General features: G+C 40.3%; 1 protein-coding gene across 4 annotated transcripts in view; it reads left to right on the top strand.

The window, feature by feature from the left end:
* LOC107693427 (proline-rich transmembrane protein 3-like) overlaps positions 1 to 5,511 on the top strand; it is a 24,335-nt gene extending 18,824 nt beyond the window's left edge. For all 4 annotated transcript variants that reach the window (XM_016492819.1, XM_016492822.1, XM_016492821.1 and 1 more), the window contains 3 exons: positions 704 to 1,512; positions 1,732 to 1,995; positions 3,250 to 5,511. In XM_016492819.1, coding sequence (XP_016348305.1) covers positions 792 to 1,512; positions 1,732 to 1,995; positions 3,250 to 5,246 — 2,982 coding nt within the window. In that variant the 5' untranslated portion in view covers positions 704 to 791 and the 3' untranslated portion in view covers positions 5,247 to 5,511. The remainder of the gene's footprint in view (positions 1 to 703; positions 1,513 to 1,731; positions 1,996 to 3,249) is intronic.
* The last annotated feature ends 9,914 nt before the right edge of the window (positions 5,512 to 15,425 follow it).

Raw genomic sequence — 15,425 nt, 5'->3', positions numbered from 1 at the left:
TATATATATATATATATATATATATATATATATATAAAGGACCTAGTACTCTGTAGGTCGATGATCATCAAAAAAATTTACATTTTGTATTTAGATGGCTATAGGAGGGTCATTTAAAATATAGGAGTAACCCAGTGCACTTTAAAATCCTGTAATTCCTTAACAGGACTTCAGAACTTTACAAAATTAAGCACATATGACATATGATTACATATAAAAAGCAAGCAAATCAGGCAATTTACAAGTGCATTACTACAGTAATATTTAACATGTCTGGCTGACCTTCTGTTCACAAGACTTTTCTAATCCCGTGATGCAAAATCTTTGCAGTAAATCTACTTCACCTGTCTCTAGTAACCTAGAGGCACAGATGAATTTCATTGGTAGACACCAGATAGGTTCAAAATGACACCTTGTTTTACACTAGATTGATCTTAAGAAAAAAGTGGATACTGTGTAGAGAATTAAAGCTGCAACAACTAATTGAAAAAATGCGATGCAACAGCAAAATCCATCCATCCGTCATGTACACCTGTACCAATAATTAAAAAGCTCAGGTGCAAAATATACATGCCTATATTGAATGAGTAAAATTAAATGGACATTTATCTCTCATATGATCTATTGATCAGCAAAGAATGGTTTGGTTTTAATAGTGTTTGTGAATTTCATTGTAATTGAATGTATTTGTTTCTCTCTGCAGGAGAAGAAATGAGAAGAAACGGGTGAGCATATGATTTCAACAAGCAGCCACAGCCATAGGCAGTTTCACTATAGGGCAGACTGTCACTATGGTGCCTCTACTCCAACTCTTTCTTTTAATGCCTCTAATTAAGCCAATCACAAATCATGTCCATGGAAACTCTCTTTCACCTCTGACCACTCATTCAAATCACAGCCTGTTTTCTGATGTGCTTGTCAGAAAAACTGATCATAGATTGGGAGCCAATGCTGTGTTAGAAACTGTAAAACCATTTCTTCATGGCTTCTATCAGAAAAGTGTAATTAAATCAAGTGGAGATTCAAATGAATGGACTGAAAGCAGAAACACTGAGGACACATTGTCAGAAAAAACATCACATACTGACATAACTGGGTCAAGAAGTACATTTTTATTATCACCCAAAAACAGAGTCAAAAGAGGTTCTACCCAAAATGTCATACCACAAAATGCCGCTGGAAAAGAAAAGGAGACTGCTGATAATACAGAATTCGAAGAGAAAGACTTGTCAACAGTTGGGCCAGGTGATATGTTAAAACCCAGAGAAACTGGCTTTGTTCGGTCATCAACAGAGGCTTTAACATCTCTTGATAAACAGCATACCCAGTACAGACTGCAAGTTCAGACTGTTCATAGTGTGCTGGCTAGTTTGGCCACAGTACAAATAAATCCAACAATCAACTCTTCACTCCAGACCAGCCCTTCTACAACTTCACCACTTAATGAAAACGCTGTAGACACTAGAAGTAGGATGATCCAATTGGATGCCAACAGGACTCGACTGGAAATAGGTAAAGTACAGATGCAGTAATGCTGCATTCACCTAAATAACTGAAATAAAAAATAGCATCTCTGAGATTATACTCTTTTACTCAATCACTTGTATCTATAGCAAAAATCAGCGAAATCAGCTAAATTGTTCACTATATTATTTTACTACGGTTTTTACTATGATAAACTTTGATTTTGATGTTACTGTACCATTCCTCAAATTTTCCTTTGTTTATCAGGTAGGTTCGGGACAACCACTACAGCTAAAATTCAGCCAAAAAGACAGTTTACCACTTTACAATCACATATTGAAACCACCTCTTTTAGCACAAGTACAACCAATCTAGAACTAGAGGCACCATCACCAGGAGTGGACATCATCACTTCCAACAATTCACAACCAGAAAGCACTTCACAGTCAACAAAATCAGCAAAAATATCCAATGACCATTCAAAGGAGCGAGGAACTAAAGGAACAGTGACCGATATAAAGAACACTAAAGGTATGATTTTTCTGAAAAAAAAAAAAAAAGGTCACACTTTAGTTTGGGGACCAATTCTCACTATTATCTAACAATTAACTACAACCTTTGCCTCAGTAAACTCCTAATTTGCTGCTTATTAATAGTTAGTTGTCACGTGCTTTTGGTTTATGGTCATGTTTTCATGTCGTGTGCTACCCTGTTTTGTGTCAAGGACTTTTATGTTGAAGTGTATTTTCTGTTCCCTTTGTTTCTATGTTCACTTCTTGTGTTTAGTTCTTGTTACTTTGCCTGGCTTGTTATGGTGCTTTTCTACTGCATGGTACGGCACGGCACGGCTCGCTTTTGGGGGGTTTTCCACTGTGTACAGTACCTGGTACCTGGTACTTTTTTCAGTACCACCTCGGCAGAGGTTCCAAGCGAGCCGTACCGTTACCAGAATGTGACGTCTAAAGCCTGCTGATCACTGATTGGCCGGAGGAATCGTCACTACTTGTGTTTTACTTTTTTTACTTTTGTTGTTTAACATTAAAAACACAGACAGCAGGAAATATTCAATCAAGAGAAGTGAGTGATTTCCTTGTCTTTTGTTGTTTAACAAACAGACAGCAAGAATAGACTGCTGTTCCTTTAAGACATAATTCACAGATCCAGTACACTGATACTGGTACACATGCGTTGTCTTTCTCCACTGTTTACATTCACTTAAGAAATGACCTCAAGCGCGGGGCCTGGTGCGGCCGCACCAGTTGCACCCTCCTAAGGACGGCCCTGTACTAGAGTGCATACGGCATTCCGTGTAGTTTGTCCACGTTTTTTGATCATTGCTGTTGAAATGTGGGAAGCCAACAGGTCTGTTTTACACGTTATTTTCAACAAACCGTATTCTACATGTGCATCAACAGATTTGAGATGAACCGTGGTGCAAGTGGGGTCAACCTCAACTGGGCCGGGGGTGGACCGCGGTACATATCGAGAGTACCGCAATACGTATCGTGGGTGGTGTATCGCGGTTTTTCTGTTCGGTTTGAATATCATTAAACCCCAAATGTTCTATATTGTTTTATTAAAAATGGTCTGAAAATTATTGTATATTGTTGTATGTACTTATGTTTATATTTATTCATTTGGCAGACAGGTATGCATTTTTAGCAGTTCTTGCTTTTCCTGCTAGCACATTGCACTATTGTTTGAGCTAGCGAAAGCCTATGTGCTTGGTTTATGGTATGCATTTTACACAATTACCTCAAAAATATTTTTTTTTGCCTTTCACAGGTATACCAACTTTTCTAAGGACTGCCTCCCCTCTCCCGACTGGACATGGCCATTTTGTATTCTCAGAAAATGATGGAAGATTTACAGAGAAAGACCAGTCAGTCTCACAAGGAATAGCCCCATCTCTGAAGTCAAACCCTGCCTCTCCAACCTATGCCCTACCCAAGGACCTCTGTGCTACTGGTGTGGGTCCCTGTGTTTTTTCCAAAGATCAAAACAATGATGAAAAATATGGCGCAACAAATGGGAGCTTTTTAGTGTGGGCGGACTTAAAACGCACACTTTCATTTGCATGGGAGCTGCATGTATTTGGTTCTGCTGCCCTTTTCCTTCTACTGACTGCTGGCTCAGCCCTTGGTTTAGCATTATCTCCCAGCTTGTACTGCCCTCACCGTGGTGAATTGGTACTCACCAATAGCCTCTTGCTAGTAGTAGGTGCAGTTAGAGCAGGCCACTTCTTGCTCGACCCATATGGGACTCGGCTCCTCCTGCCACTTCCTGTCGTAATAGCGTTATACACACTGCCGTTACCACTGTTAATCCTGGCACAGGCTGCATTAGTGATACTGGTACTAAAAGAGACAGGGGTAACCTGGATTCCACCAACACTTCAGCGCCCCCCTCTGTTAGGAGTGTTAGCTGTTTTCCAATGCACTCTCCTTCTTGCTGCAGACTTACTTTCCCCTGCACTTTCTCCTGCTGTTCCCATTGTCCTACAGAGCCTCACGCTGACTGCAGGCCTCGTACTGTGTTTAGGCTACCTTTTCTTGGCACTGCCGTGCTTCTCTCACACACATGCAGCTCGGAGAGGAAATAAGGGAAAGGGCGAAGGAAAGGTGTGGGTTTTAGCACGAGTACTGGCAGTGTGTGCTTTTCTTGGGGCGCTGTGCTGTCTGTTGCACATTTATGCCTGCTTGTGGCTGTATGGACTACTAGGAGACTGGAGGCGCTTCCGTTGGGCATGGTGGCTCTGTCAGTTCTGGGTACGACTGTTGGAGCTTGCCTGGGCTTTCTGCCTGCTTCTGATGTCTTCCTGGGTCTTTTGGAGACCCAACCAAGGCCACATATGTGGAGCACCAAGACAGGAAGGAGCTGCCACAGAAAGCTTGCCCTCACCCTCTCAATCATCAAACTCTACCAGCAGACATACATGCTGGGCGAAGATTGTGCAGAGCCTCAAGGTAAGGCAACAAAGGAAATCTGAAAGCAATGGGATTGGAGGGTCAAAGATTGGTGCAGCGGCCGGAGAGTTGCCTAATAACTGGACAGGAGAGGAGCTATCAGGGGCAGACATTAGCAAGAGCCTCATAGGAAATCGTGATCCACTCAAAGACAGCAATAATTTATGCAATCTGAAAAGCTTTGCAGGGGGCTCTGCAGGTTCACTGCTAAGACTGCAGGCACTTGCTCAGCCATCTCAGCGCCTCAGTAGCAGTTTGGACAGGGACAAGGAGTCAGCCATCTCACTCTGCGATTTTGACCTGCGCCCTCCAACCCCAATTGACCTCAGCCGCAGTATTGATGAGGCACTTCATCATGTGAATCTATTAAGGGGTGAAAGTTTGTTCCAGCCACTGCGACCACCATCACTTCCTCCATCTCCACACCTGTGGATGCGACAGAATAGTGAGCCCCAAATCACACTGTCATTGAGCAGTGATGAACACACATTGTTCACAGAGTCCTCCGCAAGTCTGGATCGCTCCATTCCTAGTGCTGTGCCCAGCCGACAAGTCACAGCCCCCCCTACACCCACTCATCAGGGCTTCCGTTGGGTCTCTGAGGCACAAGTGCCTTCCTCCTTGTCCTGCCCGGTCTCACTGCACCATTCCCCAAGCACAAGCCATGCCCTTGTGCCCAACGCAGAAAACACAAGGCCGTTTCTAACCCCTGACCTTGAAAGTTCGCAATCAAATACCAGAGGGGGGCAAAGTTACCTGAAAGTCACTCGAAATGATGACTCAGCCAGTGTCAGCAGTGACATTATTGACCTTTGAACATGTTATGACTCACAGCAACTCCAGATTATAACACATTCACATTATCCAAAAAGTAGAGATTATACATTTAATCATGACTTGCAGTCTAATTGTTGTATAATGGCACTTAAAGGGAAGAGGAACACATTGTTGCAAGTGGCTCATTCTCATTTTTTCTTTCAAAAGTCTTGTTTACAGTAATGCATATACTATAGATGTCTATGGGTCTTCCTTATCTGACACACTCAGTTCAGTTCATGGAGCTCTCACCTAACGAGCTGATGATCTGAATCAGGTGTGTTAAATAAGGGAGACATGCAAAATGTGCAGAGAAGGGGGTCCCCAGGACCAGGATTAAGAACCACTGCTATGGGGCAAGGCATACCAGAGACAGAAATCTGAAACTTGTATTTGCTATTATTAATGTTTTCGTACAAAATGTGTGTTATTTGATCTGTATACCTGTCTTTTTAGTGGTGGGACCACTGTTTTAGGCAAATAAACCTCTAGCTGTGAACTAATGTAATTTCTGTTGGTGTAGTTGCTCCATGTAAAATACTTTGGCAAATAGTTAGTAGTCTCCTGTTGTTACATGTAATATTTAAGTTTTGTGGCTGTACTTTGCAGTAGTCTGTGTATTTTAATGTTTATTCTGGTGCAGTGCCTTGTCCCATAGAGCAGCCTAGGTGCTACCTTTGCATGCATTGAAGAGCTGTGTCTAGATAGTGCCAGAACAGAAATTATACTGGATGTGCCAGAACTTGACTTTCTGGCCCATGCTTTGTACTTCCAGTTTATTCCTGCAATGCAGCATACCTAAAACATACTAAACTATTCTCACAACTGGATTTTTGTTTAGTAAAATAATTTTGATATACATGACTTGCCAGCATAGCAGACCAGAACTTTGCTTGTTGGTATATTCAGCAGTTTAGTCAAAAACTCATCACTACTTTATTAGAACAGAAGAACTCTTATGTGAACAATAAATTATAAAAAGCTGAGTATAACTTAAACAGATTATGTATATACTATATTTTTGTTTGTAAATTATGATGTATTCTAATTACATTTAATGCATTTACTGTGAATGACAATCTTTCCTACTGCAAAAATATACTGATCCTGGCAGAAAAAGGACTACAAATACACTGTCTCCAGGCATATCAACAGGTACACATCCTGAGAAATGTTAATGTGCACCATTAGAGTGTGACATGAAAGGAAAGTGCTTTGTACATTTTCTTGTTGTTTAGTTGAAAAGTTTTGTTCCTCTCGCTTTCATTTTTAAAATGGCAAGGAATGGTTTTAATATCACTTTCAGATTTGCAAATAAACAGGATGCTGTATACTGTAGAGATTCCAGTCAGAGTTTTTGTTTAGTGGTTTGAGTTGCCTATTCATTGTCAGTCACTAACAGCTATATCGATATATGATAATATCGTCATATTGCCCAGCCCTATAGTATTAAAAAAAACAGTAATACTAGCAACAACATGCCACTCTGTTCCTTACTTCTACATCATTGTCCCTTTGACCCACCTACTCACATTAGTGAATATGGGCACACAGGCAGGAAAAATACTAGTGGATTAGAAGGATCTTAATGTTAGGAAAGTGGCTGTTTATTTTTCAACTATGTAAATGGCTCAGACTAGAGATTTTATTATTATACTAGGAGATATCATCCTCTGCAGCTCTACCATTGAATGAAGCATAACAGTGACCTTGGATCACATGTGCCTTAAGAATCAATCACATTATACCCATGGCGTTAATTGCTGCCAGAGTTATATGATGATGTACGAATACTGACGCAGAGAGAATACCACAACCTTCAGTTTATATAAGAGCAGTGTATACTTAGCCAAGTGAAGAAATTGGCTGTGGGCCCCTTGAATCATCACAACCTTTCACCCCATAGCGATAGGCATGCCTGTATCAGTGTGAATCGTACAGTAGTTCAACTTGATTGCAGTTTTTTAAGCTTAAATACTTTTACTGTATGTTGTGATGTGTGTAATTTTTCTACTGGTAATAGCTAGAGCTATATAGCAACATGGAATCTACAGCAAATTTTTACCTGGTGACTAAAAGGTATTCTTTGATTCTTAATCAGTTTAATGGACCTCTGACTGAATAGAGTGAGACTGCAGAAAAACAGTCTACATGGCTATATCATGACTCTGTGGTAACAACAGACCTTAATCAGGTTAAAGGCTGTAATAGGCTTAATGTAATGCCCCTGTGGACTGTTTGTTGTGGTTTCTTCCCTTTGTGTTGGTTTAGCCCGTCTAATCATTAGTTAATCACCGTCATTGTGCTCACCTGTCTGCCTCTAATTATTCACCCCATATTAGTTCCTGTCTGTCTGAGCATTGGTGTCGGTTATTGTTAATGTTACCCCGAGTGTGTGTCTCACCTACCTGAACCTGCCTTGTTGTGTCTACAATAAATGTCATTATTGGAATCCTTGTCATCCTCGTCATCCTGCCTGCCTCCACACACCCGTTTCTGTGACAGAATAATCGACCCAAAACAACAACATGGAGATCGCTGCTCGTTTCCTCACCATATCTCGCCGGGATCTCCCTTTCTACGAGTACGCCGGGGAGTTCTGCAAGCTCGCAGCGGTGACGGCTGGCCTCTCAGCATTGCTGGACATGGCGCTGCCCCTGGAGTTCACTGCTCCTATCCTCACCCCAGTGTCGGTTCCAGCCCCAGTGCCCGCTCCTCGTAAGCGCCTTCCAGAGCTCGCTCCAGTGTCGGCTCCAGCCCCAGAGCTCGCTCCAGTGTTGGCTCCAGCCCCAAAACTCACTCGTCCCAGCTCCTCGAAAGCGCTTTGCTGTGGCTGCTCCTCCAGAGCACACTCCAGTGCCAGCTCCTCGAAAGCACTTTGCTGTGCCTGCTTCTCCAGAGCACCCTCCAGTGCCAGCTCCTCGAAAGCACTTTGCTGTGCCTGCTTCTCCAGAGCACCCTCCAGTGCCAGCTCCTCGAAACCATGGCAACCTGAGCCCCCTGTTCCGCCATGGCCTCCTGAGCCCCTTGATCCGCCATGGCAACCTGAGCCCCCTGTTCCGCCATGGCCTCCTGAGCCCCTTGATCCGCCATGGCAACCTGAGCCCCCTGTTCCGCCATGGCCTCCTGAGCCCCCTGATCCGCCATGGCAACCCGAGTCCCCTGTTCCGCCATGGCCTCCCGAATCTCCGCCTCGGGCTCCTCCACCACCTGCTCCGCCGCCGTTGGACGATCCTCCTCCTAGTCCCCCTCCGCTCCTCCCTCTGTTTCTACGGTGCGAGGACGCACCTTCCGGGAGGGGGGAGTACTGTAACGCCCCTGTGGACTGTTTGTTGTGGTTTCTTCCCTTTGTGTTGGTTTAGCCCGTCTAATCATTAGTTAATCACCGTCATTGTGCTCACCTGTCTGCCTCTAATTATTCACCCCATATTAGTTCCTGTCTGTCTGAGCATTGGTGTCGGTTATTGTTAATGTTACCCCGAGTGTGTGTCTCACCTACCCGAACCTGCCTTGTTGTGTCTACAATAAATGTCATCATTGGAATCCTTGTCGTACTCGTCGTCCTGCCTGCCTCCACACACCCGTTTCCGTGACACTTAACAGTCTTTACAATGGCACTCACTATATAAAGGTCCTAGATTGTGTAATTTTGGCAACTCACAACTTTCAAAACTGTTTAATGGAGTTTTTGTCTACTGAAAGTTTAGTAACACTTTATTTTAAGGATCAGAAATTAGACTAATTAATGACTAATAACTACATTTGTAAGTGACTAGTTATTGATTTGTATGCCAGTACAAGCTATTTATAAGGCATTTTTTGGTTGTTGTCTTATTTTTGTCTTATAGCCCCTTTATACTTGTTTCTGTCCTAACAATGTACCAATTAGCTAAAATAAAACAAACTAATAGCTTGTATTGTGCAAATTACACACCTTATAAGTTCTCAGTACACTGCATGAATGTGTAGCTTATAAGTATGAAATATATAGAATGGGCATTTCAACACAGACATTTAATTTAGCTGAAAAACATTGTGATGTTACATAAAAGCACAGTCTTTCTAGCAGTTGTTCTATACTAACAAATGATTTTGAGAGATGAGAGCAGCTAGAGTTCTTACTAAAACCAGGAAGTATGACCATATTAGCCCGGTTCTGTCAACACTGCACTGACTCCCTATTAAACATCGTATATATTTTAAAATCTTGCTTATTACTTATAAAGCCCTGAATGGTTTAGCACCTCAGTATTTGAATGAGCTCTTATTGCATTATAGTCCTCCACGTCCGCTGCATTCTCAAAACTCTGGCAATTTGATAATACCTAGAATATCAAAATCAACTGCGGGTGGCAGATCCTTTTCCTATTTAGCACCCAAACTCTGGAATAACCTACCTAACATTGTTCGGGAGGCAGACACACTCTGTCAGTTTAAATCTAGATTAAAGACCCATCTCTTTAACCTGGTTTACACATAACACACTAACACATTTCTAATATTCAAATCCGTTAAAGGATTGTTAGGCTGCATTAATTAGGACAACCGGAACCGGGAACACTTCCCATAACACCCGATGTACTTGCTACATCGTTAGAAGTATGGCATCTACGCTAATATTAGTCTGTTTCTTTCTTATTCCGAGGTCACCGTAGCCACCAGATCCAGTCTGTATCCAGATCAGATAGTCACTGCAATCACCCGGATCAAGTCCGTATCCAACCCAGATGGTGGAACAGCACCTAAAGATGACCTCTACAGCCCTGAATGTCAGCAGAGACCAGGACAACTAGATGAGCCCCAGAGACAGATCTCCAGTGAGGACCTTGTCTCCTAGACGGCCAAGACCACAGGAACCAGTTGAGTCCTCTGCACAATGTGACATTGCTGCAGCCTGGAATTGAACTGCTGGTTTCGTCTGGCCAGAGGAGAACTGGCCCCCCGACTGAGCCTGGTTTCTCCCAAGGTTTTTTCTCCATTCTGTCACCGATGGAGTTTTGGTTCCTTGCCACTGTCGCCTCTGGCTTGCTTAGTTGGGAACACTTAATTTCCAGCGACATCGTCGACTTGATTGCACAGATACTATTTAAACTGAACTGAGCTGGATGATGACATCACTGAATTCAATGATGAACTGCCTTTAACTGAACATTGAGTGTTTACTATTGTCATTTTGCATTAATGACACACTATTTTCCTAATTAATGCTGTACAGTTGCTTTGACACAATCTGTATTGTTAAAGGCGCTATATAAATAAAGGTGACTTGATTTATAACTTGAAATTTTCCCTGAATTTATTGAAAGGTAACAAGCACATTTCTCACTAATAGATGCAATATTATTTCAGATTATGTTCCCTATTCTAAAGTAAACATTTGCTGTTTTCAAATAAGAAAAGAGACATGAAATATTGCAGTGAAGAATTCAGTCTTTGTTTTATGGTTCAACAAGAGAACAAACTACAGATGAGACACATCCTGAATAATCACAGTCAATTGCCAAACAGTTTATTGACAAATTTTTTTTTTAGCACAAATGAAATGATGATGGTCACAGAACAAGCCGAACATAAGCATTTTTCACACAGTATACTTCCTTCTAATGTCATGCAAAATCATACCCAGGGGGCCATTTTTATGTTTGTCAGCACGTCAATAAGTCCACTCAATTACTTTTAAGTTGTCTTTGATCCTGCTTTCTGTGCGGTTCCCCCTAAATCTCCACACTGTTGCTGTCATGAATCCGGTCCATGAACTTCTGTCTGCTAGCCATCAGAGGTCAACCTTTCCATTTTCATCGACTCTCGCACTACACACTGTTGCATAGCACCCCGGACTACATATCCCATCATTCAGCCCTAGGACTATTCTTGTGTTTTGCCCGCCATATACCTGTTTGCCATTGTTCGACCCTGCCTGTTATGACCACGTCTCTTAAATAAAAGCTTGCAGATGGATCCACATGTCTCACGTCTCGTCAGCCCCGTTACAGTTGCCTTGCAGACTCCCCGGAATCTCTCAATATTTTGTATGAGCACCTGTCCGAGGATCAACAAAAACCTCTTTATGGTTCACGGTCAGTGTTGGGAAGGTTACTTTGAAAATGTAATAGGTTACAGATTACAAGTTACCCTATTTAAAATGTAATAGTAGTGTAACTTTTTTAATTACTTTATTAAAGTAATGTAACTGATTACTTTTGATTACTTTTTGATTACTTTTCTAAATTTCTAATGAATGTTTTCAACTGTTAATCATTTTCAAACATTTACACCATGCAGCGTTAACCTTACGGTAGTGCTCAACACTGATTACTGTCAGACTTTCAAAATCCTTCAGCACTTGAATTAAGATGATAATAACTGAACACATCCACTACAAAATCAGACTTTAGTACCGCCTTTTACTTTGAGATTGATCTGAAGTTCAATGCAGATTTAAAATCATAAGAAATAATTTACTGATACTGTTTTTGAAACCAAATCTTCACATAACTCATAATTCACAGGAAACACTGCATCTAACAATGCTTTGAAAAAAAAAACAGTTAATTGAAAAAATAAAATAAAAGCATATACATCAACCCAAATATGGTTATAACAATAATAATAATTAATTAATAATAAAGAAATTGTAAAATGCTCATGAAGTGACTCAGAGCAGTTCTAGAGATTATGTTTGTGTGTTCATACACTCATATATATTGAGATGGCTGAAAAGACCACGAGCGATACACATTGCACGCTTAAATGAAACCGCGCATCTGCACTATTCATTTCCACGAGGTGCGGATTGGGAAAATATCCTCCTGAGAATATCTCCTGGTTCTTACTTGTGAATTCAGTTCACTGGAGACTCGCACTAAACGGTTCATTTGAATCAGTGAGTTGTCGACTCGAGAACAGCTGCAATCAGATCATTCTAATTCGTGAATGAATCGTTTGGTGCGATTTGCGAACCGATTTAAAAGGTTAATTGAAAAGAATCAGTTCGTTCTGCGTGTCGGAGCACGCGATATATTATAAGAAGTAACGATATGTTTTATGAAATGTAGTGAAGTAAAAAGTACGATCTTATGCTTTGGAATGTAGTGAAGTAAAAGTAACAGTTACTCAAAATAAAACTACTCCAGTAAAGTACAGATACTTGAAAAATGTACTTAAGTACAGTAACGAAGTAAAGCTACTCCGTTACTGTCCACCACTGTTAATTACATATGTTTTCTTAGTAACTGTAACTGATTACAGTTACATTTATTTTGTAATTAAATTACGTAACGCCGTTACATGCAACTAGTTACTCCTCAACACTGTTCACAGTTAGGTTATATCCAGCATCTCTGAGACAGTTATAGGCTCTCCACCCATCTGACACAACAGTGCTTCCTTGTCTAACATGCTTCTGGAGAATTGGCATGTGGTGTTGAGCTAAACGCTAATTGACAACTCTCAGAATGGGTCTTCTGCACTCTTGCTTGACCCCAAGCATTCCAAACACCCATGACGTCCTGTTGCTCTGTCTTCCTCGGTTGTACTAAAAATGACAGAATTTAAGAATTTATTGTGTCATTCATTTTTAGTATTAAATGTGACCAGATGTAAATGAAAATATATTACCTTTCTTTTGTGGCCAAATTTGCTCTCATCAATGAAAACAATTTTGTGTCTTTTTCCAGTTTTCAGGTCACCTCTTCTCTTCATTCTTTAATTACAGATTTGCAGACTCCACGCAGATGATAAGCAAGTTTATTCAGTGTGAAAAGCTTCCAGTGATGCCTTCCTTTAGCATGTTCATTTGCCACAATCGGGAGTCCTTGTGAAAATCTACAGTTTAAAAGCAAACACATAGGATACACAGAAAAATACATAAAACATATCTTAATACTCAGTTCACAATAAATGTTATGTTATTAAAGAGCAGGTCATATGGTATTTTAAAGTGTCCTATCCTAATATTGTGTTGGAGTTCCATACAACAGGTTTAAATGCATCTAAGGTCAGAAATCATTGTAATTTTCTCAGAACATACATTTAATATTAGAATCATTTTTTCAATTATTTTGAAACGATTTGTTCGAAGCAGTTCTGAGCTTAAGGTCTGTAAACTCCTCCCTTCCATCAGCCTACTCTGCTCTGATTGGTCAGCTGGCCAAGTCAGTTGTGATTGGTCTTTCTGTATACAATGCGTGTTGGAAACAAAACACCCATTACTATAATAAATATTTACTTGTTAAGGGTTACTTGTAAACAAAGATGCTATAAGGTTACAAAAGTGGCATCGATATTACCTTATCAATTTGAGCCCGAGTTCGAGGATGATACCGATTCTCAACCAGAAACTCCATCGCAAGCACGACTTGATCAGGACGTTTCTCAGTGGTAAGTTCAAAGTTTGCATGTGGTACTTTACGTGATGTGACAGCAGTTTTATTGCATTCATTATTATTATTATTTACTTATTTGAGGTGCACGTGTGGGAACTGTGTTAGAATGCCCAGTGAGGCTGAAAACACAGCGTCTTCTGGACATGATGTAAACACACTAACTAGCGGAAGTGTTTGTGGGCAGGATTATGCAAATGTGTTACTTTGTGACGTATATAGGTAACAGGTAGAAAATTCGAAAATATGACGACTCGTTAAGGCAGTTCAGAGACGACTCTTTCTTTTGAGAGACAATATCTTTATTTAGCATGCCCTTTTTTGATTAACAACTTTGCAGACTGTTTACATTGAAGGATAGCTACGTTTCAAACAAAAAAAAAATTATTTTTCGAAAACCCATGACCTGCTCTTTAACATTACTAACAAGTATAAGCTCTGATATTATCTGCTTGAATAATATACTACAAAATAGTTTCATCTCAACACGAATACAATAATTCTTACATGATCACAAATAGTTATCATAACATTATTAAAACAACCCTCATTATGTAACAAACACAGGATGATATATTCTTACCTGTAAATAAAATGCATCCATGTCTGGAGGCTGAGATGACACTTGGAATATATATATTGAGTATATATTGAATATATTGAGCTACTTCGGATGCTCTTGCTGTATGATTTATTGTGACATTTATCTCGACACACCCTAGCAGAGGATAAAAGAATTAAAATAAGTATTCACAACACAAAAATATTTTGTCATATGTTATATATTATAGACATTTTGTATGTCTCCCTATATCTGACACACCCACTTCAGGTCTTGAAGTCTCCACTAATGAGCCGATGAGTTGAATCAGGTGTGATAATTGAGGGAGACATACAAAATGTGCAGGGCTGGGGGTACTCCAGGATGGGTTTGAGAACCACTGTAATAGGGGAAACTGTGAAAATCCCGTTTAAATATTTTCCTGTATTTCTCCCGTATTTTTAATCTTTCTCGGCGTATTTGATACGTTTTCTACATTCGCCTCCGGTAAAGCTCCCGTAATTGGTATGGCCCAAACCTCATTATATGAATAATCACGTCAAGCTGCTTTGTTACTGGGGAAACTGCTAAGTTATATTTCTGCTTTTTAGAAAGTGCCACCTGCTGGCAGAGAATGAATTAGCATTTTTCAATAAGCCCTTCTGCTCTTTTTTTTTTTTAGACCAAAGCCAAAATCAACGTAGAAAACATGTAAATGTGAACCGGTGGGTCGACAAGAAGATAATGAATCATAAAAATCTAAAGATATATCCTACACAAAGATATATGTATATGTTACTAAATGAATATAATTGTTTGATAATAATTGTTTAAATGAATATAGTAATTGATAATTTTATAAAAAATTAATTCCTGTGACCTTTTATACAGCCAAAGTGCAAGTTGAAGCTACAACACAAGCCGCAGGAATCCATTCTGGAGAGCTCCAAAGATGCAATACCTAATGATCTGGAGGAAAATGAACCTTCTTTACCAAGCTGCAGCAGCCAGGGTTCTTATATTAGTATGTTGTAATTTTGTCTATGTGACAAATAGCAATTAACTACTTGTATTTGTGTCCAGTATTAATTGTTAGCTTACTAATACTCCTTTGGGATATGTTGTTTCTAGGCATTTTTTCTATGAAAATGAAGGTAGAATTTCTGGAAGAGAAAATAAAATGAAGTAAAAAACAGAAGCAAACACACGTTGAGCAGCAAAATCGATACTACAATGCTGCAAGTATAGATATTTTTA

This window comes from Sinocyclocheilus anshuiensis, unplaced genomic scaffold (genome assembly GCF_001515605.1).
Source record: "Sinocyclocheilus anshuiensis isolate Anshui unplaced genomic scaffold, SAMN03320099.WGS_v1.1 scaffold1562, whole genome shotgun sequence".
NCBI lineage: Eukaryota > Metazoa > Chordata > Actinopteri > Cypriniformes > Cyprinidae > Sinocyclocheilus > Sinocyclocheilus anshuiensis.
This window is presented reverse-complemented; position numbering and strand designations above follow the sequence as displayed.